This window comes from Lissotriton helveticus, chromosome 9 (genome assembly GCF_964261635.1).
Source record: "Lissotriton helveticus chromosome 9, aLisHel1.1, whole genome shotgun sequence".
NCBI classification, from domain to species: domain Eukaryota; kingdom Metazoa; phylum Chordata; class Amphibia; order Caudata; family Salamandridae; genus Lissotriton; species Lissotriton helveticus.
The window spans coordinates 511228137-511254087 of NC_136070.1; the positions used below are offsets into that span (position 1 = coordinate 511228137).

Below are 25951 nucleotides of genomic sequence, written 5' to 3' on the forward strand. Positions count from 1 at the left end.
CCAGCACGCAGTCCTCAGGTACAGAGACCAGAAATGGGGAAGGACACATAGCGCTTTGACGCCTTTTACTGAGCGCTGCGGCCCTGACTCGTGCCACGCTACCAGCGGCTGCGAATAGCTATACAGTGCACTGGACCCCGCCATTTCTCCCACACCTCTGGCTCGGTGGCGCTGGGGCTATAACTGCTTGAGGGACTACCGAGGCGCACCTGCCCATCCCCGGCGTTGTGACACCGAGTTGTTACTCAGTACTGCGACTACCAGCCCTGGGGTCTTCGCTACTTTCACCTTAGCCCAACACGAGGTGGTCCCTCCATAACCACTGCTAGACACCTGCCAGGACTGCAGCGGACTGCTGCACACACTACAGCGCCACCCTGCTCACGAGATCCATGGGCAGGCACAGGGACAAACCCCGGGCCCAGGGCGCACCGATGGACGCGCAATCAACGGGCTCAAACGACCCACTGGCCTCCTCCAACATGGAAGTCATTCCACCGACTGGTAAGGGATCACAGGACGCCAAGCTGGATCTGATACTGAATGAGATACGCGCGACGCGAGAGGCGCTTGAAACGCGCATGGACACCATGGCGACTGGGCTGTCTCTGCTGAAGGCTGACCATAACAAGTTGGCGGACAGGGTGGCGGAGCACAAAATAGCGCTCGACGACCTGATCCCGCAGCAGACGGCACATTCCGCGAAATTGGAAAACGTGGAGAAGCAGCTGAAGAGACTCTGGGATAGGGTGGACGATGCGGAAGGACGCGCCCGCCGCAACAACGTCCGCATCCTGGGCATTCCGGAGAGAAGCGAGGGAAGGGACCCCACGCGATTCGTGGAAGATTGGCTGCGGAAGCTGGTGGGCCAGAGAGACCTCACCGCCCTCTACAGTGTGGAACGAGCTCACAGAGTGCCATCGAAGCCCCCACAGCCGGGGGCGCCTCCTCGCCCCCTGATAGCTCGTCTCCTCCACTTCAGAGACCGAGACACAGTCCTCCGAGCAGCCAGGGAGAAAGCACCGATACGCTTCGAGGATGCGAGTATATCGGTCTACCCTGATTTCACTCCCACTGTGCAGCGGGCCAGGTCCACCTTCCTCGGGGTGAAACGTAATTTACGGGACAGGAACATGAAATATGCCCTTTTGTTCCCTGCTCGGCTCAAAATCCTGCATAACAATAGGTCCCATTTTTTCGACTCGCCGGAGGAGGCAGCGGAGTGGATGGAGGTCACCCTGTCCCCGCCGACATCGCAGGACCCGCTCACAGGCCACCGAGGGGGCTCCCGCAGGAGCTCGCCGGGACGACGGAACACCACTCACAGTCCCGACCACCATTCCTCCCATGGAACATCGACAGTGGTGCATCCCCTTGGACACACAGCCGTGGACCACTCTTCGACTTCGCCACGACGGCGTCTCACTGAAGCGGCGCTGGCTGCCCACGACGCGGGAGCACCTGGAGACAGACTCACCGACACCACCGACACCCGCACTGAGGTATCTGGCTCAGTTGACAGCTTACAGCTCTACCCAAAGATCACAGCCCAGATGGCGGCGGAGTTCTGAGACACGAAGCAATTGATCCTCTCCGGGTGGTAACGTATGACTATTCCCCCCTCCTACAAGTATGGTGGGTTGCATGTGTGGGGGCCCATACTCTTGTGGGCTTTCAAACTCACGCAGATCGTTCTGTGCCGTACGACGGAGGCCTACCACCCCCGGTATGCACACGAACTTGACTGACTTGTGCCCACGTTGGGCATCATGGTTTGGCTCCTGGGTACGTTGGCTCAGGGACCCTTTTGTTCAGGGGTTAAATGTTTGCGAGACACTCTCATTTTTATGTATAACAAGACATGTGGGGTCACCCAGGAGATTCGAATTACTGTACCACACGAAGGGTGATGGGGCCTCTTAACAATTACCAATTGTGCACCTGGAATGTGCGGGGCATGGGATCAGTGCACAAGCGACATCGGATCCTGGCACAGCTTAACCGCAGGGGGACGCAGATTGCTTGTTTGCAGGAGACACATTTGAACGCTGCTGAAGCGGTGAAGCTGCGAAAGAAGTGGAGAAGGCAACTTTTTTCCACCTCATATTCTGCATTCTCTAGGGGGGCGGCGATTTGGCTACGTGGCTCAATTCCATTCCAGATGTTAGAGCAACGGATTGATCGGGAGGGTCGCTATGTGTTTGTGCGGGGACTATTGGATGGGGAGGCGGTTGTCATTGGATGTGTGTACTCACCTAATGTAAACCAGTCGGACTTCTTGCAAACTGTCAATGAGGTGATTGCGGGTTGGGCTGATCTTCGCTGGTTCATCGGGGGCGATTTCAATGCTGTTCTTGATGTTGGGCTAGATAGATCACATCCCCCATTACAGGCTACCGAGAGCAGGAAACAGGCAGACGCGCTTGCGAGTTGGGCTGAGGGCTGGGGCTTGGCGGATGTGTGGCGGAGCGTACACCCTATGGACAGGGAATACACCTTTTACTCCCCCCCCCCATCAGCTTCATACCAGAATTGACCACGTTTTTTGCTCCCGCTCCCTTCTGACATTAATTGTCCAGACCCAACACATGGGGAAAACCCTGTCGGACCACAACCCCGTGGAGGTTATATGGCAGTGGGGTAGACGACTGGCTCCCATCCCGACTTGGCGACTGTCTCCTGATCTCCTTGAGGATTCGGTCTTCCGGTCCTCCCTGTCCGATACTATTGACACCTTTTTCTCCACAAATGCACACACAGCTAGCTCCCGACAGATAGAATGGGACACTTTCAAAGTCTGTCTTAGGGGGGCTGCCATGGCCACTAGAGTGGGGAGGAGAAATGAGGTGATTGGCCGACTGAAAGAGGTGGAGGGCTCACTTGCGTCCCTGGAGAATGAGGCAGCGGGCACCAATGTTCCCTTTACACCACTGCAAGAAGCACATATTAGACACGCAGAGCTACTGGAAGACCTGCGGCTTATAGACTACAGGGAATACACGAATAGGCAACACTCACAGGCAGACCGAGCTGGCCCCCTCCTGGCCCGACTGTTGCGGGACTCCCCGATCAGCCAACCCATTTTGAGGGTCTTGGACCAATCTGGCCGTCCAGCTACCACCCAAATAGGGATTAATACAGCGTTCCAGGAGTATTACGCTTCGCTGTACGATCCCCCGCAGCCCATGTCAGCGCCCGCCCTCGAGGCCTTCATGGCAGGTTTGGCTCTACCACAACTTACTGCCACCCAACAGGACGACTTGAAACGTGCGGTTTCAGTGGCGGAAATTAGGCAGGCGATACGTGCCCTTCCGAGGGGTAAGACCCCTGGCACGGATGGCCTCCCGGCTGAATTTTACGCGACATTTATTGACGTCCTGGCGCCCCGATTGCACACTGTTTATTCGGAGGCCCTGCGTACTTCCTCTCTACCGCAATCATCCATGCAAGCGTTGATTACTTCCCTCCTGAAGCCGGCCAAGGATGGTCTACAGCTGGCCGATTATAGACCCCTGTCCCTTCTCAATACTGATTCTAAAATATTGAGCAAGGTACTAGCGTCCCGGCTCGTTCAGTATGTGCCTCAGCTGGTCCACCCGGATCAGTGTGGTTTTGTAACGGGCCGCAATACGGCCATGAACCTTAGGCGCCTGGCCCAGCTCATGCTCGGAGAGAATGTGATCACGGACTCCGAAGGCTGCATATCTCTGGACTTGAAACAAGCGTTCGACTCATTGAGGTGGGACTATATGTTTTCCACTCTGGCAGGCTTCGGAATACCGCCGGAATTCCTTGCTTGGGTCAGATTGCTGTATACCACCCCCACGGCCAGAGTACGCACCTCCCATCAAATTTCAGGCCCCATTGCTATAGCGCGAGGCACCAGGCAGGGATGCCCGCTCTCTCCTCTCCTCTTCGTCCTTGCCCTAGAACCGTTGCTTTGTAGACTTCGGCTGCTGGCCCCCCACTATGGTATACGGCGGCATGGTACGGATCACATGGTATCTGCATATGCGGATGACCTCATATTATATTTTAGGAACCGGAGAGGCGACTTGAGCCCGGTCTCCCGGGTCTTTGAGGATTTTAGAGAAATCTCTGGCCTCACCATCAGTGCATCTAAGTCCTATGGGTTCACCTTTACAGCGGTGGACGGTTCGGCCCCCCTACCTTTTGCCCCCCATACTTTCCAGATGGCGGACACCACCTTCCGATATCTTGGGATACAGATATATAGAGAGGCGGACATGATGATAGATGGCAATTTAGGGAGGGCTATCAGGGCGTTGAAGTCACAAATTCAGTTCTGGCTGACATTGCCGCTCTCCATACCCGGCAGGGTGGCTATATCCAAGATGGTGATGCTACCCCGCCTCATCTATTACTTCACCAATCTGCCATTCCAGATCCCGGCGGTGACGTTTCGGACCCTCGACTCCCTCCTCACCGAGCTTGTGTGGGGTCATGGCCGTCGGCGTATTGGTCTGGCCAAGCTACAGCTTCCCTCTGATTCCGGCGGTATGGGCTTGCCGGACTTCAGGGCGTATAATTATGCATGCCAGCTACAATGGCTCGCTTACTGGGTGGCGGGCCGTAATCTTCATGAGATTGCTGTTTCAAAGGAAGACCACGCTAAGGGGAGAGTGCACACCTTGCTACTACCTGGCTCGGATCTACCTAGAAACGCCCCACCGCTTCTCAAACTGGCGGTTACGTACTGGAGGAAAGCAATAAAATACACATCCCCCGGGACGCCCTATGCCCCCACAGTGCCTCTGTTGGGAATTCCTCTGGACCTGGGCACCCTTACGTCGACCCTACTGGGGCCCTGGCATGATGCAGGTGCCGCAAATGAGGGAGACCTCTATGCAGAGGGACACCTGTTATCGTTTGAGGACTTCCAGACCAAGCAGGGCATCCCCGACGGCTCCTTTCTTCTACACGCTGGTCTCCGCCATTATCTTACACGCAAATGGTCGCCGGACGGGCAGGAACCTGGTACGAACCCCCTCGTCGCAATGCTCTACCTCATGGGAACGGGTGGCCATCTGACCAGGTGGCTCACGGCTAGCATAAAAGCGGGTAGGGCACCTACACTAATACCACTGAGGGCGGCGTGGGAAACAGACATAGGGAGGCCGTTGCGAGACACTGAGTGGAAACGCATACTACAGTTCCCCAAAAAAGTAGCCAGGAACCCCAAATACAAGTTCATACAACTAATGCTCCTGCACAGAGCTTACCTGACACCACACCGCCTCCATGTGATGTTCCCTGCATCCAAGAGCAACTGCCCCAGATGTGATACAGACGAAGCGAAACTGGTACATATGTTATGGCAGTGCCCTAAACTAGGGTATTTCTGGTCCACTGTACATACCTCCCTTGAACGGGCCGGTGCTCTATCCAGGTCCCCTACACTAGAATATACAATACTGGGATTGGGACCATCAACACGCACCAGGACCGTGGCGACGCGCTTCTCAGATCTGGCTCTGTTACTGGCGAAGCGCGCTATCACGATCAGATGGAAATCGTCTAAACCGCCTGACCTTGACCTGTGGAGGGCGGAGGTAATACGCTGGGGTAAGGCGGAGGGTGAGGCCCTACAGAGAGAGGAACGAAGGGGGCACAGGAGGACTCCGATCTCCTTGGATTGGTTCGCTATAGTGGGGGCGTTTGAGGCTGACAATGCTGACGATGAAGAGGACGCGAGTGAGTAGCCAATTGTGGTACAGCTGAGCCCTACTTCACTCTTCCATGCACGGCTACAACCCACGGTGCACTACGTTAGGGTGCGAAAGACCCTGTCCCATAGTGCATGCTACCATACCATATCTGTGTGTTCGAATTCTAATGTGTTAATTCATTGGGCGTCGCCCACTTGTCGATTTTTACCTGATGTACCTGTTCAGAGAGTGTCGGGTGGGATTTCATGTGGGTGGAGGGAGGGTTCGGGTATAGTTGGGACTGTTCGTTTGAAGCAGAATGAAAATGAAAATGATAAATCTATTACACTATGACTCTTTCTATGATCCGAGCAAGCATGTATGTACCACCAAGATTGTTCATATGCTCAAATATATCTGGAATCGTATACATGTTGCGGCTCGAAATACTATGCTAATAAACAGATTTAAAAAAATAAATAAAAAAAATAGTATTGTGGTTCCTGCCTTAGTATGGTTGCACCCCTCTCAACCAGTAATCCAATTTCAAACAAGCGATATCTTTAGTCGTGGTAGAGAAATGTGCATTAATAAATTCATTTACTCTTGCCAGGAGTTCCTTTGTGAACTCCTAGAAGAAATAAAAAAAGGAAAATGTAGATGTAAACTTATATTTAAAAACAAAATGTATCACTGTAAAGAGAGCCCTTTGTCCACCTAACTGATACTGTTATATGTCAAGTTTTCTGTAAAATATGCATAGTTCTTCTCTCGTATTTCACACTATAGTAATGGCCTGAGTCCTGTGAGGTTTGCAGATACAATTGTGAATGTTTTCAATTGTATATGTTTTTCAGAGAGAATTTCATAATGGAGAAAAAAATAGCTTTCTGTAAATCTGTTCTTCCATCATCTGTATTTTCTCTCCATTCTTTACCATCCCATCCACATAACTGTGGTCCAGGAGCATCAGTTTGATTTTCAATATGTATAGATCATTCTTCTAGCTGATCTCCAAAAACACCCTACTGGACTTATCCTGTTTTGCACCACGTGACAGTCCAGTCACAAGAATTCTCAGCTTTCACAAGTCTAGAATAAGGACAGCACCGTTTCCCGAGTACTTTTTTCCGTTTAATGTTCTTTTCTAGAGTGGTGTTTCAAGCAAAATCTGTATTATGTTTTATTTGGTTAAATTGGCTTACATGAAAAAATACAGAAAATAAGGTACCCTACTGACATGTTTTTATACCAAATTATTTTCCAAATTGAAAATGTACATTTAAAATTGCATTTTGCACTCCTGCACTTAGATATTCTGCTCTTAAATATTAGAGTCCCTTGGCAAAGAAACATGGTCTGAACAAGACTTTTTTCAACAGTCGTATGGATCGTGTGACTTTCTGTGAGAGTAAAGAATAAAATATATATTCTGCTAATAAAGTTTCCGAGGAGGATGTTGTTGTTTGTGCTAATGAAGATGAAGGACTAACTGATGACCTCAATCAGTTGCTCTACAAAGATTTTACTCTCCCCGGTGGGTGGTAAATGACATGAAGATGCTTATGGTCAGGCTCAACTGTTGTTACTGCAACTGAGAAGTGTTGGAAGCAAAAGAACTGAAAGTGAATTGTAGGTCTCACACAAAATGTCATTCTTGTGGATGACTGTGTCACCACCTCCAGTTTCCTCTTTTCTATGTAGACGTATAACAGAGTAGATTGATAGTACGTATATGCCCAGCATCAGTTGAAAGGGTTTGTTCAGCCATGCCTTGGTCAGGAAGAGAAGTTCTAGATTCTTAGATGTAATTAGGTTGTCAGTCTCTACACTATGCTTAACTGCCCCTTTGCAGTTGTGCAGAAGGCAGTTGAGCGATGCTTCTGGATGGAGAGGGTAGTGTTTTTATTTGTATAAGACTGTCCAAGTACATCGCCTTTTCCCTTAAGGGAGGTCCCTCTTCTCCTCGAATTTGCAAATATCTGGATGTTGTGGACTTTTTGGAAGAACTTTGAAGATGAACGCAAATTGTAGAATTTGAGTATATCTGCAATGTCCTTCTCAGACAAAGGATTCCTGGTTCTTCTGGTATGTTTTTTCTCTGTTCTTGCATAGTTTGGCTTCCAACATTATCTGCAGTCCAGTATGTGTGTGAAATGGGGAGGACTGATCTAAAAGGATATCGGCTTGGTTATTTCAAATATGCTTTAATGTCAGTGAAGTGGTTTTTGCGCATTCAGACTTCCTCAATAACATGGTATGCTTTGCGGGTAAGGGTTTGATAGTAGTGTGATTGCCATTGGAAGGATAGATTTTGAGGCGTGTGATGCGTAGGAGCCTTCATCTGATTTGGACTACCCTAGTCACTCTCGAGGTTGAATTGGGTCAGCTATAAGGGTTGGTTTCAGTGTTGTGGGGTATTTGGGATCATCCTCATGGTGAGGGAGAGTGGAGCAGGGAAGGTGACTCAATTTGGTGGGAGGAAAGGTATGGGGTAAAGGATGAAGTGAGGAGATTGCTGTTGAATCAGCTGGAGAGAAAGTAAGAGGGAAGATAATTGGGAGAACTCTGGTGCAAGGTTGCAGTGTTGCAGTGTTGGTTGTACGAGATATGAGGGCAGAGGGTGATAACGTTTGTGGGCATAAAGATATTCCAGGGTATACATTAGGGAGGGGTTAGTAGAGCAAAAAGTGAAGTTGAGGCCAAACAGAAAATAAAGAGTGGGAAGAGGAGAGGAGGCTTGTATGTAGGAATGGGGATGCTTATGTATGAGTTTTTGTAGTATGTTTGAGGGGTTGCATAAATGTACGAACTTGAAGGATTTGAATTCTGATTTCAGTAGGTTATGGAAAAAAGAGCCGAGGTCAACTGAAGGTATCACAGGGATCTATATGCCTCAGAGCCGCTGAGAGCAGAAAATGTTGAATTAGCACAATTATATAATCTCAGAAAAGTTAAGAGCAGGGGTAACAAGTTAGCAAATTATTTCGACAGTGCAGTAACTTAGGTACTTCTCCTGTGACAGCACTTCAAAGGTGGAAAATCAAGTGTTTCTGCACCGGGTTGCCTCTAGGGTTTAATACCTACAAATTACGTTTCTCCATTTATCCGCCAGCAAGACAGTGAAATGAGTGCGAACGGTAACACTGATGAATAGCAGGCAGTGAAAGGAGTACCACAAGTACCTAAATGGCAGACAAGAGATTTTCATATGTGCCAGGTGACGATGCAGAGAAATTATTATAGTCATCAAGTTTCTCTGCTATGATGTTTCAGCATTCCAATTCATATAGGTGCAATTAATGTGTAAATTAAATGCAGTGAGGCATATTTTCTGTAAACTGCCTGGTAGAATTAACATGTAGTGGTGCTGCCCTATTCAGATGACTGGAACTGGGGAATAAAGAACACCTATTAATATGGCCACCACATACCTTCCCGTTCTAAGGAATGTTGGGTGTTGAGTGGACCAATCCAAAATCAGGAGTCTAGATATGGAATTTTATGGGAAAAGAATATATAGCTGCCACCACTGATTTATGACTTCCCTTATGACGGGCTAAAGCATAAACAGGGTGACCGTCGTTGAAGTCTAGGGGACAAACAATCCGGGAGTGCCCGCCCGTTATTATCAGTTTTGCCCAGAGCAGCGAAATTGCAAAAGAAGAGATTCACAAGTGACCTCGGAATAAAAACACTTGCCTATATGGGTTTCAGCAATACCCAGCTGCGGCAATGGTTCTCAGCTTCCTTCAAATTATCTACCTCTATGTGTGAGGATGAGTACACATTTTGCCCTCTGATTTAAAAAGTCCCCAGCATCCTAGCATCATGTCCAAATTCGACTAAACATTAGTCACTAATCTTGAAAAATATCACGGTAACCTAAGGAGACTGTGAGTTAGGTGCCATCATTAAAAAAACATTTCATTGTAAAATGCTCAGAAGTGAGGTTTCTGAAAGAGATCGTTTTCTGGCCACTAAAGTAACTCTTTTAATAATGATTTCTTCTCTTCTCATTTTCATGAATAGTTTTTAAGAACAATATAGAGTCCTTCAACATAATTTCTTTTAAGGTCTGATTTACAAGTGTCTCTGAAGGTAGTATGCTATTTATCATACCTGTTCAAAACCATTACAAAGGCATTTGGAATTTAATGTGTGCGATAATCAGTACTCAGCACAAGTTTAGCCTCCAGAAATGAAGCATAAAGGATAGAGTTTGGTGCTTTCGGCACCAACATTTACATATCTCGATATTTACTAGCTCTTTTCTACAAATACATTTCAGCAGCCTTGACCTGCAGAAATGTATCTGAAGTTTTACTTGTTGTAGTAAACTCCTACTCAGTAGTAATCGCTACCCCAGAACAAACAGGTGTTTGGGCTGAGGTTGTGGATTATCATGGCACTTGTACGCTTCATTGAAATAACAACTAAAATGCCAAAGCAAAAGATAAGATATAGGTCAAACTCAAAGTCTAATCAAACTCTGTCACCAGCATGTTGGTATGTTAGAACACAGGTTTGGACGAACCTTTGGTAACACTGTTTCTGGTGGATACTCTATGTAACTGAAAATTCCTCCCCTTAGAATACTCCTCAGGAACCAGACTAGATCTAGAAATCTTTTCTTTTGCAGAGGTCCTATGTCCACTAGCATTGGCGCCATTCTGCCCCAGAAGTGATGGAGTTGAGCTGTATATAAGGGCCACCCCTGCATGCTGACATCAGTTTCTTGTCTATCCCTCTACGCACTCTCAGATGCAGAGTTCGAAGAATTGTTAGTATTAGTGTGCTAAATACTAACTAAGGTCCTTTTTAGATGTTAAAAAGACACCACAGAACAGGGAGGTAGGAGGTCAGTGAGAAATCTGTGGTTAGGTAGAGCATGCACCAGAAAGAGCATCACTGACATTAAGTAACTTGTGCTTCTGATGGATACTTATAACTGCAGATTTCTCACCAGTCACAAGATGGGGATGATTAAAAAGTATCAAGCTGCATGAAGAAGGGAATTGATGGACTACAGATGAATCTGGACATAAGGAGAACATTGAAGTGTGTAACAGTCTGACTCTGTGCTAACATGTCCAAGCATTCATTAAACTACTGTGTCTAAATGTAAACATCCTAATGGTATTTATCACAAAAAAATAGTACCTGAATTTTGTTAAATGCAACAAATAGCTTCTTCAGCTGAAGCAAATGCTGCAAATTGCTCAGTTCTCGCAGTCTGTTTTCTTCCAAATGAAGCTCCAAAAGGCACCTCTGCTTAGCCAGAGAGGTTTCTGTGATCATTTTAATACGGTTGTGATCCAGCGCAAGCTTTTGCAGAAACTGTAAGCCTTCTAATCCTTCAAGTTGGCTAATTTCATTACCTGATAGAAATAAATAAATATTACTATGAAAAAATGTGCAAATGTAAAAATTGTATGTTACTCACTGTAGGCAACTCTGCTTATGAAAAATGCCAGGGCAGCACCCCTGATATGGTGGCTGAAAATTCGGTTAAGAGAAAAGCCAAATTTAAATCAGAATATTTTAGCTGACTGCATGAGTTTGGTTAAAGCTGTAGAAATTTCTAGGTTAAATTATATTTCACGACAGCTTTCAGCTCTTGGGCAACCACAGCTTTTTATTCAACCAAGAAAGCTGCATGTAGAAACTGGGAAAAATTTTAAAACTCAATTTTTACAGAGGAGACAGTGGGATAGAGAAGGTAATGAACTTAAGAAACCTACCTGTAGACATTTTATGATTTTAAGTCCTGGTATTTTATTTCAACCATTCTGTTCTTTTGTTAATAATCTGCATCATCGTTTTATTTGATCTAGATTTAGGTTTAATTGTATTCATTGGCTCCTAACTGTACCTAAAGGTTTTTCTAAGTTAGGTTCCTTGCAACCATGTGCATGTGACAACCGTTCAGAACAAGACCTATTACACTTTGTTTTTTTGTGGTTATTATACCGAGCTGCGAGTTAAATATATCCTACCACTTTTAAGAGATTGCAAATTCGCACAAGTTAGGCCAGCCTTGATTTACTTACAAATGCTTTCCTCCACACTTGTTTGTTATGGGGTTGCACGTTTCTTATCAGGGGCAATTTGTAAAAGAAACAATATGGGGGCCTAATAATTATGACCCGGGTTGTTAGAACATGTATTTTATCATGAAATTATTTTAATCTTGTGTATTTTAATCTAAAATGTACGTGTTTTTATGTAAAATGTACTTTTATGGCCAGAACTTGGCAGAATAAAGTTTTTATTGACTTGACTTGATAAATGCCAAGGTTCAATTTCTTGGCCCAATACTGATTTTTGGGAAACCAAATGATTCAGATTCAAGGCCTAATGAAGAGGTCCTCGAATGTTAGTCCAGCATTTCTCTTGAAGAGATGACTCTACCAAGCAAACGTCAGTGGGATGACAAGTGGGACCCTGAGAATCCCCTCCAGAAAGCAGCAATTACCGGGGGAATTAGGAAAACTGCACTGATTCCCAGGGGAATTTGAAGCTTTTGGCCCAGGGATCTTGTCCGCTTTCAGAAACTAGAATTTCCGGGTGAAATTGTGTTCCCGCAGACTCTGTCATATGAAACTCTGTGTTTCCCTTTCTTTAATTAGCTGGTTGAAGTCTTCAGTGGCAAAATAATACTATTTGTGATAAACATTAAAGAATATTATCTATTTTCACAATTTACACTCCTGGTAATCATTCCTATATCTTACAGTGAAGGTCATGTACGTAACTGATCATGATTATACCCACAAAGAAGAGTTCAACCGATTCTCAAACATTCAGGAATCTACAACCAAGATCAGAAGTGATGATGTTGTCAAAGAAAATTAGAGCTCTTGTAGCAGACACCTTCTATACACTATGCATAACCTTACGCATAATATGCACATAAAGAAGTGTTATTTTCCAATAATACAACAGTCCCTCTTTGAATGGTCAAAATGTTTAATATGTCCTTTGAAAACATTGCAGCTATATAGTTGTTGCTTCACTAGTCAAGTGGATGTTTGTGCTGCCCGGGTGTCAATTAATTTGTGATTTTTTATATGCATATTTCTAAAAAATAATGTAAGAAAGCATTAGCACCTGCTGTGAGTTACATCATATATTGTACATCAGCATTATCAACAGTACTAATATGTATACAGTAGCTTGTCCACTCAACATATGCAAAATACCATCACATCTAAAATAGTACAGTAGCATTAGGTGAACTTCCAATCGCAGCATAACCATTCAAACAAACAAAGAAGGCGACAATGCGTCCTACCCTTAGTATATTAATCATCAACAAAAGTCTGAATTAGTGTCAACATATCTCGATATCAACAACAGAAACTGATGCAGGTGGAACCAAATATCTTTGGGCCTAGATTTTACTGATAGCAATGAAGTGTATGTGTGTGCTGCATTGTTACAATATATGAGATCTTACATCCACTCATGCATGGAACAGAGCAGGTCCCTGCCCTACCTCATCACCAGCCGACGCTTAGCAAGTAGGTGCCAGAGGTGTATACTTTACAGTTGTATCACAAAATAAAATAAATGAAATGAAATAAAATGATGGACGGAGTGTTGAAACTTTTCAAACACTCACCTCCAGTCACAGATCTCGGAATAATCCATTGTTATTTAGCTCACCAAGTCACCCCAGTTTGAACGTAGCCATATAAAAATCTGCCTTGACCTGCTCCCCATGGGATCAGTCCAGCCTGAACTGCCAGGCCAGGTCCTCCCTAGACCGGAAATAAGTATCCTGGCCCAGTTTTGGGGTATCACCCTACATCAGCCAGGCTAGCTTGAATCCAGTGGCGCAGCGAGCCAGGGACCCACGTATGGGCATATCCTCAGCCACACAGGGCGCACATAGCAACATCACAAAATAAAATGATATGGACGAAGTATTGAAGCTTTTCAAACCCTCACTCCCAGTCACAGATCTGGGTTTAATCCATCGCTATTTTGATGGCAACGTCACCTCAGTTTGAACTCAGGGATATGCAAATCAGTCTTGACCCTGCTCCCCTTTATAGTTTATAGTTGTAACAGGGACTTCCTTAACGACTTAACCGTGGTGGCAATTCTGCCGCGGTGCGGGCGTTCCATTAAGTGGACGGCGCCGCGTCAGCCAACGGACGTGCGCAGCACTACTGAAGTAGTGCTCACGACGGCCGTTGGCCGACGGGCACACTTAATTGTTAACAAACGGTCTCTCTAGCCTATAATGTCATTCTGTCTAATTCATTGAAAACCTTTTGGAAATCCATCAAGTCATATGCATCCATCTCCTCCCAATTACATCTGTCACCTAGCATTAGCAATTAGCCCGTATTTATGCAGTGTGGCAGGTGTATAATAATAGCGCTGCATGAATTACAATTGTATGAGTCTGCTATTGAGAGAAACACTCTTAGTGAACAGCCGTATAGCCACTGCTCATGTGAAATGGCTCATTTCAAATCCTGTTCCCATTTCACACTTACAGAATTATCGCATGAGTCACAGTGCTCCAGGTCAGCCTATGGAGTCCAGAGGTACAATAGTAGTTTATATCAGGTATGTGAGTCGGAGAGAATGCTTAGGCATATCTGCCGCAGCGCCGCTAATTATCTACCGAATTCTATACTATAGGAACACTTCACACCCTGACATGTCCGGACGACTCTCCCTAAGCTGCTCAAGAGTTTTACAGATGTTGCAGCCCACCAAATACCACACATATCAGGTTAGCATAACGCATTTTATTGCGGGTGTCTACATAATCGCTATAAAATAGCAATGCAAATACACCGCAAATGTTTGACATGAAAACAGAGTTACAAAGTTCACAGTGTGCAAAGAAGCAGGTGTTGGGTACATTGCAAGGAGTAAGTAGCCAGTCTTCATTGTGCAAAATATCATGGCTTAGTTGTGGTTACAGGGGCCTCCATAACCTTGAACCGCTATTACAATCTGCCTGGAATCCTGGTGCTTGTGTTGAAGCCTGGTCTGCTGGAAATTATAAGGGTTGGGGGCTGATGAGTATAGACATCAGCTCTTACGCTTAACCCCTTGGCTGCGGGGCCGATTCCCCCCGCTGTGCTGGGGGTATGGGGGGCACGCAGAGCGCCCTGGTGCTCAGGACGAGCTGAGCTTGTCATGAGCCACGTTTCTCGTGTGCTCATGACGAGCTCAGCCCGTCATGACCACACCCGTTCTTTAGAACGCCCAGCACAGGAGGGGAATTAGCCCCGCACCTGAGCGTTCGAACGGTCATGACGAGCTCAGCTCGTCATCAGCACACGAGAACCGTGGCTCATGACGAGCTCAGCTCGTCATGGGCATAGGAGGGGTTAATTAACTCACTACATGCACTGTATTCCTGTTTGGAAGAACATTGAAGTAAATATTGGGCTTGTAAGCGACCGCTAGAATTTAAAAAATTGGACCCAAATTGGCCCACCCGAAGCGGAGGTACCTTAGCCCATCCAGACGACAATTCCTGGAACCGGGCCTGGTCTTAGCTATGCTTATTTGCGAACTGTGGGCTTTTGGAAACTGTGCAATGACTTGTATCTCAGCCATGGAACTGCAGCCCCACCCTCCCGTGTTCCATGTGATAAGTGGGCAGAGTGAAGAGATTCAGAGCCTATCAGCTTCGCTAGGTCCTACTATACCCCCTCCCCCTCCCAGCAAGTCGCTTTACTTGACCCAGGTCAATGGCCTCTAGATGAAGACAGTCAGAACCCATCATAACACTTTGCAGCATGACCAACGGAGTTAAACCCAGGTGAATCGGACTTTGAGTTGCAAACATGTATAATTAATCTTGATTCCATGTGCAGCTAATTAGCATGCTGGTGCATGCTTAGAAGGCAAGTTCCATTGTATGTTTTTGTGGGCAGTCTGAGGCCCACATTAATAGCTTGTTGGAATACTGTTGGGTAATTACCAGATATGCTAAATACAATTACCCATTGGTGAAGTTTTTAAACACCTCCTACTCCGAGTTTTAAATCGTAAAATGAGGCATAACATACAGAATCGATTTTTACACACCGAATTCCATGTGTTGACTTTTTTCTGGGTGTTTACCCCAATACATTTTAGTTAGTTTAACCCGCCATATTATATTCGGGGGAAACTGCAAAGGTGTGATTATTATCAGGCAACTTGTGGATTGGAATTTATCCTTTAACTATATTTCAGGACATTGTCATGCGCATTTGGGGGTTCTCCTTGGTGCTCTTTGCGGGTCAGTCTTAACCATTTTTGAGGTGCGGCATAAAGTACATTAGTGGTAGAGTCGGAGCCATTTTTAAGGGATAGTTTTGAATATTTTTGGGCAGTGTATATTTTGGGGCAATACACGTTTTAGAAGAAGCCACAAGGTCATTATAGAGATTATCTCGTCAGCAAATGTGTACTTCTAGGCGTAAATTTAATAAGCAGTATTTTGACAAGCATAGATCATTTTGCATTGAACATTGAATCTAAAAAGTTGTGATTAAGCCCTAAACGCATTTGAATGGTTTCAGGGGTTGCATGTGTGCCACTCAAATCTGCATTTCGTAAGAACATAACTTGCATTCCAAGACTGGGAAGCACAAGCTTTTAATAGGAAACCAAATGACATGTCCTAGCATGCTAAGAGTTCTTGGCAGAAAAAGGCAGCGCTGTCTGATGTCAAATATGATATGAGTCACTTGGGAGCTGTGCTATAATACTACACCAAAGAAAAGGGATTCTGTGCAGGGGCAGCTCCTCCGCTAAGGCGGAGGAGCATCGCACCACCGCTTTTTAAAAAAAAAACATTTTTTATTGAAAGAAAATCAGGGCATTGTAAAGTCACATAGCATACATATTGATCACTGCGTGTCAAAACAAATGTCGGCGACATCACACATATTAACAATACACGTTGCATCATACATGTTACTGTTGGCCTCTTGCTTAACCCCACCTCCCCACCCTCCCCCTCACTCGGACAGGTCGTCCATGTCCAGCATGGGCGGTTCACAGAGATAGCCCCTAAATTTGTTCCATGCTCCCCACACCTTCTCCCATTTCCTGGGGCACCCTCAGTTAATGTATACCACCCTTTTCGCCATCATAGCCTCGTCCATATCTTTGCACCAGTCTCGGAGGGTCGTGATTCCCGGGATCCCCATTTCCCAGCAGCATTACGTTTGGCAAACATCATCCCCAACGTTACCCAATCTTAAGCTGGGTGTGAAAGATCATTAGGTTCCCACAGATTTAGGAGACAACGCCTTGGTTCCGGCACAAGTGACACCTCCACGACCTGTGACATTGTTTTCATTACTTGAACCCAGTAAGCTGCAATTTTGGGGTACTGACATATGGTGTGAAAATGGTGCCCTCCTCCCCGCATTCTCATCAGCAAAACTGTGTGTCTACCATTGTGTAGAGGGTCACTCTGGTGTAGTGTGTACGGTGAAGTATCTTCAACTGCACTAAACGAAGCCTTGATGGTATGGCTACTTCCCGTGGGGATGACAGTGCTGTTTGTCAATCTGCATCATCGATATCTCCCAAGTCAGCAGACCATTTGGCATATCATTGACTAGCTTGTGATAGGTGAAGGAGGTAGCCTTTTTGGGCATATATTCCGTCAGTAGTCTGTCCTCCAAGGGGGGTGGCCTCTGGTATGTCGTTACCAGGCGTGAGAACCGAATGTAATGCATGTCTGATTTGCATGTATCTAAACATTTCAGTGGGTGCTAGCTCATATTGGGTCCTAAGCTGTTCGAATGACACCATTTCACCCCTCTTCCATAGATCCCCCGCCGTGGAAATACCTATTAGGTCCCATGCCTCTAATTCTTTACTGTTTTTAAGCCGCCCAAGCTGCTTTGCAGTCTAAAGTGGTGTCATCTGGGTGATAACTCCCTTACATTTTAGTCTGACCTGCGCCTCATACCATATGTGAACTGTGTGTGCCGTCAGTCCGACGAGGGAGGATGATCTGTTTTTGTCTTATAATACAGACATAACTCCTGCTTCTCCTAACCCCTGCCTGTCCGCCTGGAACGCCGGATCTGTCTGAGGGTCATGTAACCATTGATTGATTATTTTTAACTGGGCTGCCCAATAGTATATTTGTATATTCGGAAGAGCTATCCCGCCGTCGTACCAGCTCCTTACCAATTTTCCCTGTGCTATTCGCGCTGGTTTTTTTCCTCAGAGTAGATTGGAAACAGCCGCTGCTATACCTTGAAATATTTCAGTGGCACAACAAATGGAATGTTTTCCAAAACATATAATAACCGGGGGAGTGTCAGCATTTTAAAAAGGGCTGCCTTGCCCAGCAAGGTCAGTGGCAGGTTATGCCAGTGCGTCACGTCTCGCCTCAACCGGTCCAAAAGGGGGCAACAGATTTTTCTGGAGAAACTCCTCGGACTTGGGCGCTACATAAATGCCCAAATATTTAAAGGTATCTTCCGTGATTTTTGTGGGCAATCCACTGGGAGCAGTGGTGATGGGCCCCTCAGGATAAACCAGGTCGATTTGGAACAATTAATAGTATAGCCTGATGCCCGACCGAAGATTTCACACATGTTTAACAGCACAAAAATAAAGCGTCGGTGGGAGGTCAGATATAGCAACACATCATCCGCATACAAAGAGATGCGGTCTTCCCAGGTCATTATCCATTTAATTCTCTGAATCATTGGGTCCCATCAAATCCATGCCGCCAAGGGCTCCAGAACTAAGGCAAATAACAATGGGGATAGTGGGCAACCTTGGCGTGTTCCACGTGAGAGGGGAAAGTCCTTTGAGATATGCCCGTTAGCCACCACATGTGCCAAAGGATGCGTGTACAACAACTCTACCCAATTGCAGAATTTACAAAAGCCCAGATGTCTGAGGACCGCAAATAAATAAGGCCATTCTACCATGTCGAACGCCATTCGTGCATCAAGGGAAAGGATAACTGCTAGTTCTTGGATGTATGGCATGCGCGCCATTATCACATGTAATCTTCTGAGGTTAAGTACTGTTTTTCTGTTAGGCAAAAACCCGGACTGATCCAGGTGAATTAAGGTCACCAGGTGTGGGGTTAAGCGCGTCGCAAGAAGCTTGGCGAGGATCTTAGGCCGGTATGAGGAGCAGTCCTCGGGGGGGTTTGCCAGGTTTCAGAATCGCGATTATGGTGGCCATTCGTTGATCCCGTGGTAATTCCCCTGCCCTCAGACTTTCAAAAAACATTTCCAAATGATGCGGGCAGTTAGATCAGATGTCCTTTTATAAAGCTCGATGGGTATACCATTAGGCCCCACCGCCTTTCCTCATTGCAGGGAGAAGATGGCCGCCTGCAGCTCATCAACCGTAGGGTAAGCTTCCAACAAGAGGGCCGCTTCCTCCGATAATGTAGGCATTTTTATATCCTTGATGTAGGTCTGAGCCTCCTCTGTCGTCATGCGTGAGCAAGAGGTGTACACTTGTTCAAAACACCCGGCCAGCGTATTTACCATATCCTGCGGAGCGGTTACCGTAGAACCCGACGGAGTGCATAGCTGCGTTATCGTCCGCTGTGCTCTTTCCTTCCTATCCAACCACGCTAAAAGTTTGCCTGCTTTATCCCCTACTTCATATATCTTGTGATGGGTAGCCTGCAGCCGTGCCCTAACCGCTTGTCGCTGGTGTTCCCTGAGTTCGCACTGTTTAAGGCGCAGGGACTGCAACGTCGTTGGAGAGGGGTTTTCAGCATGTCGATCAGTGGTCTCGGTAAGGTCAGTTTCTATTTTGTCCAACTCTTCCCGCTCTGCACGTCTATGACCTGTAATTGATACAATAGCTTGCCCACGCACTACCGTTTTGTACGCTTCCCACAGAGTACTGGGGATTGCACCGACAACACATTCTCTTGGAAGTAATGTTTTGTGACTGCAGTGATGTCTTTTCGTATCTTGGGGACATGTAAGTGTCCAGGGTAAATGAGGTAGATGGGCCACCGTACCTTAGTATGTGTTGTATAGGTCAGGGAGACTGGGACGAATCTCAATGTCTGTCAAATTGGGAAGGCTTTCAGCTGAGGTTAGGAAGCAGTCTATGCGTGAGAGGCTATTATGTACCCCTGACTGGAAAGTGTGGTGCCGTAAGTTGCGGTGTCGATACCTCCATGCGTCTGTGAGGCCCAGGGCTTCTATAAATCCCCCCATGCGGGAATTGTTTGCTACGTCTACCCTGGGGGGGAATCGGTCCATGGTTCCATCCACCACTGAATTGAAATCACCCCCAATGAGCAGCTCCCCCCCGGGAGACCCAGTATGAGCACGCTAAGCGCCGGGAAGGCCACCGCCTGTAGGGCTGGAGGAATGTACACCGACACTATGTTAAAACGTCTCCCTTCCCACTGACATAAAATGGCTGCAAATCTACCCTGGTCAATGATTAACAGGAACTGTTTACGTACCAAAATACCCACACCCCTGGAACCCGATGAGAACTCAGAGTGCACTACCATTTTAAATCCCCAAAGATCCATGGCCCTACACGCTGAGCCCACCAGGTGCGTCTCCTGTAATAGAGCTACTGCCGGCGCACATTTCCTTAAATATTGCAACATCAGGCCCCTTTTTAACTTATCTCCCAGCCCATGCACATTCCATGTGATCAACGACAAGGGAGCAATCGGGGACATCGGGGGGGTCATGCGAACCAACCTCTGTGTGTACCACCATTGTTCCTTATGCCATAGGTAGCGTAGTACTTTAAATAATCAACAACCCAGTATGTAACAAATCTACATTCTGGTGTTCTCGCCCTTTTGAAAGAAACATAAAACCATAAATCAACTCTCAGTAACTGCCCCCCCACCCTCCCTGCCTCCCTGCCCAGCGGATTCACAACTACCCGCCACCCCAACAAAGCAGAAGGCTTATTATCCTGTCCCAGTTCTGAACGATGGGGGTAAGAGAAAACAACCTCCGCCTCCCAAGGCCCCCCTGAATCCTTATAACCCCTTTGCCCCTCCCCTGTTCTTGTCAAAGAAAACCAAAAGGACCAGCAGTGGAAAGAGCACAGTACTACCATCATGGTGGGTCACACCACCAGTTTCACATAAAAAAATACCTGTGCAGGAGCAGTTTTAAATTAGTAGTGTACTATTTGCCTCTGCTGGGAGCATCACAGAGGTACCATAGTCTTGCTGGACAATAGTTCAAATGTACCATGAGTTCGTCAAAGCATACCAACCAATGTAACCATATCACCCCAGTGTTCCATGCTTCTTCTGTGTGGTACACCACGTCGCTTCCATGTACAGCATTCTACTCCTGTTCCACTCCAATCTGGTGATCTCTGCGTCAAGCGTCGTGGTTTCCCGAGCGACCTGATCGCGTGGCTGTGCGCCATCCCTCTAGCCACTCCTGCACATCTTCAGGCGTCGTGAAGAACCAGGCCTTACCTTCGGCTTCAACCCGCAATTTGGCCGGAAACAGCATGGAGTACTTAATTTCTCGGTCTCGGAGAACCTTTTTTACGTCAAGAAATCCACGGTGCTGTTTTGTGACTGCTGCAGTGTAATCCGGGAAAATTGTGATGGTGGCGTTGTCAATTCGTATCGGAGGAGCTTTGCGAGCGGCCTGTAGGATAGCATCCCTGTCTCTAAAATTAAAAATATGGGCCAGAATTTGCCACGGGGGGCCCCCGGCTTCGGTTTTCCTCCAGGGACCCGATGCGCCCTTTCGATAGAGAAGAAATTGGACAGGCCTCAAAGAGATCACAGGTTGGGCCGCCTGCCTGCTCCAGAACACCAATAAGGCGGATGTTATTCCTCCGAGACCGCCCCTCCTGATCCTCCAGCTTTGCCGCCATGAGTTTATTATCTGCCGCAAGCTGTTGTACCTGCTTTTTGAGGGTGGATGTGTCCGACGTTAGGGTCGCCGTCGTAGTTTCAACCTCCGCCACCTTAGTCGATATCTTATTAAAGTCAGCAAGGATCAAAGCTAAATCCACTGCCAGAGTCCCAATAGGGGAGTCCACTTGAGGGTAGACATAATGTCCTTTAAGGTCACCTCCTGGGCTTCACCCATTTCAGCGCCACTCGGCGCCGGAGTGTCTTTGACTGGACCATCCGCTTGCGTTTTGGTGTACGCATACTTGTCCAGCTTCGACTGATTAGGGCCTTTGGCGTTTCGGCCGCTCATTGCGGCAGCCCGTCTGCGCGAGTGCCAAATTGGAGAGGGCCAGGAGTGCCAGACACCACCGCCTGCCTGAGAGCAGCCTTCGCTCACTCGGCCTGTCGGTGTTCACAACCCCCGTCCACCCCCAGCGTTCACCACGTCTGTTCTGGGTCAGTATGCTCACACTGAGGCCTGATTATCACTTCCAAGCGCGTGCTGCTGTATTATGACGATGCCCGTCAAAGAGGTAAAATGGCGGCAACAGGCGCGTCCCCCTGCAGTCCTCAACCACTGGAGATGCACCTCAACACCGCCTCCGGATATAGTGTGGTGCAACGAATCAGCCAGCAAAGCACCTAGCCCGGTTACATCTGTGCATAGCGGGGTAGTGAGCTATAAACAGTCCAGCTACTCGCCACACACCCCCAAAGTAGGGCCACAGCACAGTTCACGAGACAGTAGGCGTTGTTCAGCCCGCTGGTCCCACTGTGTCTCAGTCCAATGTCGCGGCGAGCGAAAGTTCCTCTCCAGGTAACAGGCACTCACCGCCACAGCGCCACTCAATTTAAGTCTTTTTTTCCTTGCAGCGTGCGCGCTGCCAATTCTGGGCCTCGGGTGCGGATATGCGCAATGTGAAATGGAGGCAGTAGATTTTGTCACTGTCTTCCCCGACCCGGCCACAGCAAGGAACGCCCCCCCCTGCGCAGAGGCAGTGAGCTCAATATCGCCGCCGCACCTACCAGGGCTCCCGGGGCGATGCTGATAAAGGAGCTGCACTTCACGCCTCGGGGGGGGGGAGGCGCACAGCGCCAGTCATTTCCTCTCCACACTCCCGCCCCGAATGCCGATCCGCTGCCGCAGGGGAGACACTAAACTCCAGGTCCCGGTCTATCACACCGCACCAGGCCGCCGCCTGCCGTAGGCCGTCCGGGCCTCAGGATGCACTCCTCCACAGCCAGGACACGATCGCCTGACACCAGGAGCCCTCCACTGCCTTCACCTGTGTTTGTGGGCAGAAAGGGTTGCGGATCAGTGTAAGGATCGACTAGGTTTAGCTAAGGGAGCATGGAGCCTCTCTAAGCTGCGGCCATATTCTTCGGCTGCTAGCCACGCCTCCCACACCACCGCTTTTAAGCAGTATAAACAAAGGACAATTACAATTATAACTCAAAATTATCAGTTTATCCCTCTTGTTGTAGCAGTTTTGCGGGCAGGCGGGGCTGCTGACAAAGCAGGGGAGGAGAGGAGTGGTTTCCACTTCCTACGTGCGCATGAATTTTGGCCAGCCGTCTAGGGCCAGCCAAACAGCCATGGGCACTTTGCATGTTCTCCAGACAGGCTGCTTTACAGCCTGTGTAGAGAACATGCTCAGGCCCCAAGCCCCATCTGAGTGCCGAACCATCCCGCTCAGACAAATCACAATGCTGCATTGGGTCAGGGGAGTCTGGAAGCTTCCTAGATGCTCTGTGTTCCTGTTCCTGTTCCGGAGACGACGGTGGAGAGAGCGGCGAGACGCAGCAAGAAGGTACATTATTTTTCTTCTTTAGCCCCTCTCATTCCCCTGATCTGTGCCAGCCGCCACTGATTATGTGCTCCTTTTAGCACAGACGGGTCAAGTTTTAATTCCTGCTTCGTGGATCTAGCAACATAACAGGCATCACATGTTCACGCTTGTGTATATGTTACTTCTGACAAATATCTGACCCTCTGTTTAAGGGCTATGTGCTGTAATTCTTGTAATTTGAGGGTCATTTGGGGGTGATGAGTTCCCAGATGTTGTAATTGTTGAATGCATAGCCCAGTTCACCCAGTCATTTAAGAACATAATGCATTCTGACAATTGTAGCTTTGGTTTACTTCGAGATACTAACGAACCAAATTAATATTCTCTCAATGATAATTGATTGCTGTTTCCAAAAAAACGACACAGAACCATTTGTGGTGCTTGAAAGTATGAGTGAGAGAGGAGATAGAAGACAGAGAGGGAGGGATAGGTAGAAATGAAGCAGAAGTGATAAACCTTTGACATAATGGCCAAGCACATCCTTGTATTGCGTTACTCATAACCTTTACTAGCACTTGCTTTTTATTCGCGATCACTTTGAATTGTGAGCTAAGGGCCATATGTATCAAGCACAAATGCGATCGCACGTTTGCGATTGCATTTTTGCTAAGTAGTATGAATGAAGCAAATCTGCTTGCAAAATAAGGAATTGCGATTCCTTATTTTGCCATTGCATTTAACGAATCACAAATTTTACGATTCCTTAAATGCAATGTAAGAAGCACCAAAAAAGTGCAATTTCCCCTTAAGGAATCGCAAATTACCACCAACTTCAAGTTGGTGGTAATTTGCGATTTCTTTGAAAAATACACTTTTTTGCATTTTTCAAAGTGCCATGTGACGCACATACATGCCCATAGGGCATGTATGTGCGCCACATGTGCACCCATGCTTATTTCAGGGATGCAACAGGGTGTCCTTTTGGCACCCTTGCACCCTTGAAATTGCATTCTCAATTTGTGATTCACTAATTGCTAATCGCAAATTGAGAATGTCTTCCCATTCATTCCTATGGGCCTCTAGGCCCATAGGAATGAATGGGGTGGTATTCCTTAATTGCGAAGAGCAATTTGAGATTCACAATTAAGGAATATGTAGGATTCGAAAAATGTATGGCAAATCCTACATAGATAGCATTTTGCGATTCTTAAATAGCGATTCGCAAAAAATCGCTATTTGAGAATCGCAAAATGACTTTTTGATGCATATGGCCCTTAGTGTGTAAGTCATAATATTTATTTTGTTACATGGACTTAGTTGCTTTGTTCTACTCATGTTAAAGTGTCATTCAAACTATCATACAAAAGGCATTAAAATGTCACAAATAAGCATATTAAAAACATATAAATGTCACACTTAGGCTGACTGAAAACGTGGCAGTTATGCTGTATAAACCCCACTCGGTATTTCAAAAATATATAGTATACCGTAAATATAAATTGCTCATAATAAAAATATGTTTTTTAAAAAGTGAACTGGCAGGGGAAAACATCACGAAACCCCCCTTTGCACACAGTGCCATATTTTTAGGGTCATGGATCATTAGAGCTGACTTCACAAAAGAGCTTCGTAAAATATATATCTGGTTTTCTTTCGTTCCACCAGTGCTTTAAATGGGCAGGTACTATTAGGTACTCAGTACCTGCACTTCTTTAATTTGTAAGTGAGAGTACAGGCGCTTCTCAGCCGTACTCCAATTTGAGAGTACTGGCACTTCTCAGCAGCAAATAGGTACACTGGGACAAGGAATACCTGCACTTCCATATTTCCATTTCAAGCACTGGGCTCCACCGAGAGGAGTATTGCGCTTCTTCAACTCATGCTATTGGCTGTTTTGATGTATAAGTCCACCCTCTAGAAAGTGCTCCCTTTGGAATTCAGTTGAGGCTATGTCAGATCTGAAAAGTACACCCAATCATCACCCTGTGTTTGCCATATTCAAATTGTTATAATTTGTCAACACAAAGCAATCCTCTTTTGCTCCCTCCCCTCCCACTCCCCCCCCCCCCCAGTATTGGCAAAGCATGTAGGCCTGGCATTGATCTGTTTAGCTGCCTTAGTACGTGCAAACAGCATTTTGGCATCCCTGTGTTTTGAAGGTGTTAGAAAATGAACGCCCAAGCTATTGCGTTACTTGGTGCTTGTTTTGTCCTCAGTACATCAGTCGCACTGAGTGGTCAGTTATCTCCTACAGAGGCTCCTCCCTGCGGGGACCTCTGGTGGATGCCAGGGTATGTTGAAGGGGGAACCTATTCGATGTACTGCTGTGTAAAATCCTGCTACACAAGCAAGGTGGTGCTAACTGACCATTGTAAACAAGCATTGGTAAGGACATTAGGTTTTGCCTATGTGATTCAGATCGAAATTCAACACGTGTCCCATACACATCAGAATGCAGCCCCTGAACTCATAAACAGATAAGCATAGACAAGCTCTGCATAAAACATGGGGCAGATCCTGCAAGCCCAATGATGTTTGACATGCAAACAGGGCCGGAATGGCCATAGCGGGCATCAGGCGTTTCCCAGGAGGCTGGAAGGGGGGGGTAATTTTTTAGG

The 25951-nt window shown here is 46.9% G+C and overlaps 1 protein-coding gene across 1 annotated transcript in view; it reads right to left on the reverse strand.

Moving 5' to 3' along the window:
- Positions 1 to 25951, reverse strand: part of LRRC9 (leucine rich repeat containing 9) — a 1011210-nt gene that overhangs the window by 63200 nt on the left and 922059 nt on the right. The window contains exon 28 of the mRNA XM_078660357.1: positions 10833 to 11050. Within this exon, the coding sequence (XP_078516483.1) occupies positions 10833 to 11050 (218 nt within the window). The remainder of the gene's footprint in view (positions 1 to 10832; positions 11051 to 25951) is intronic.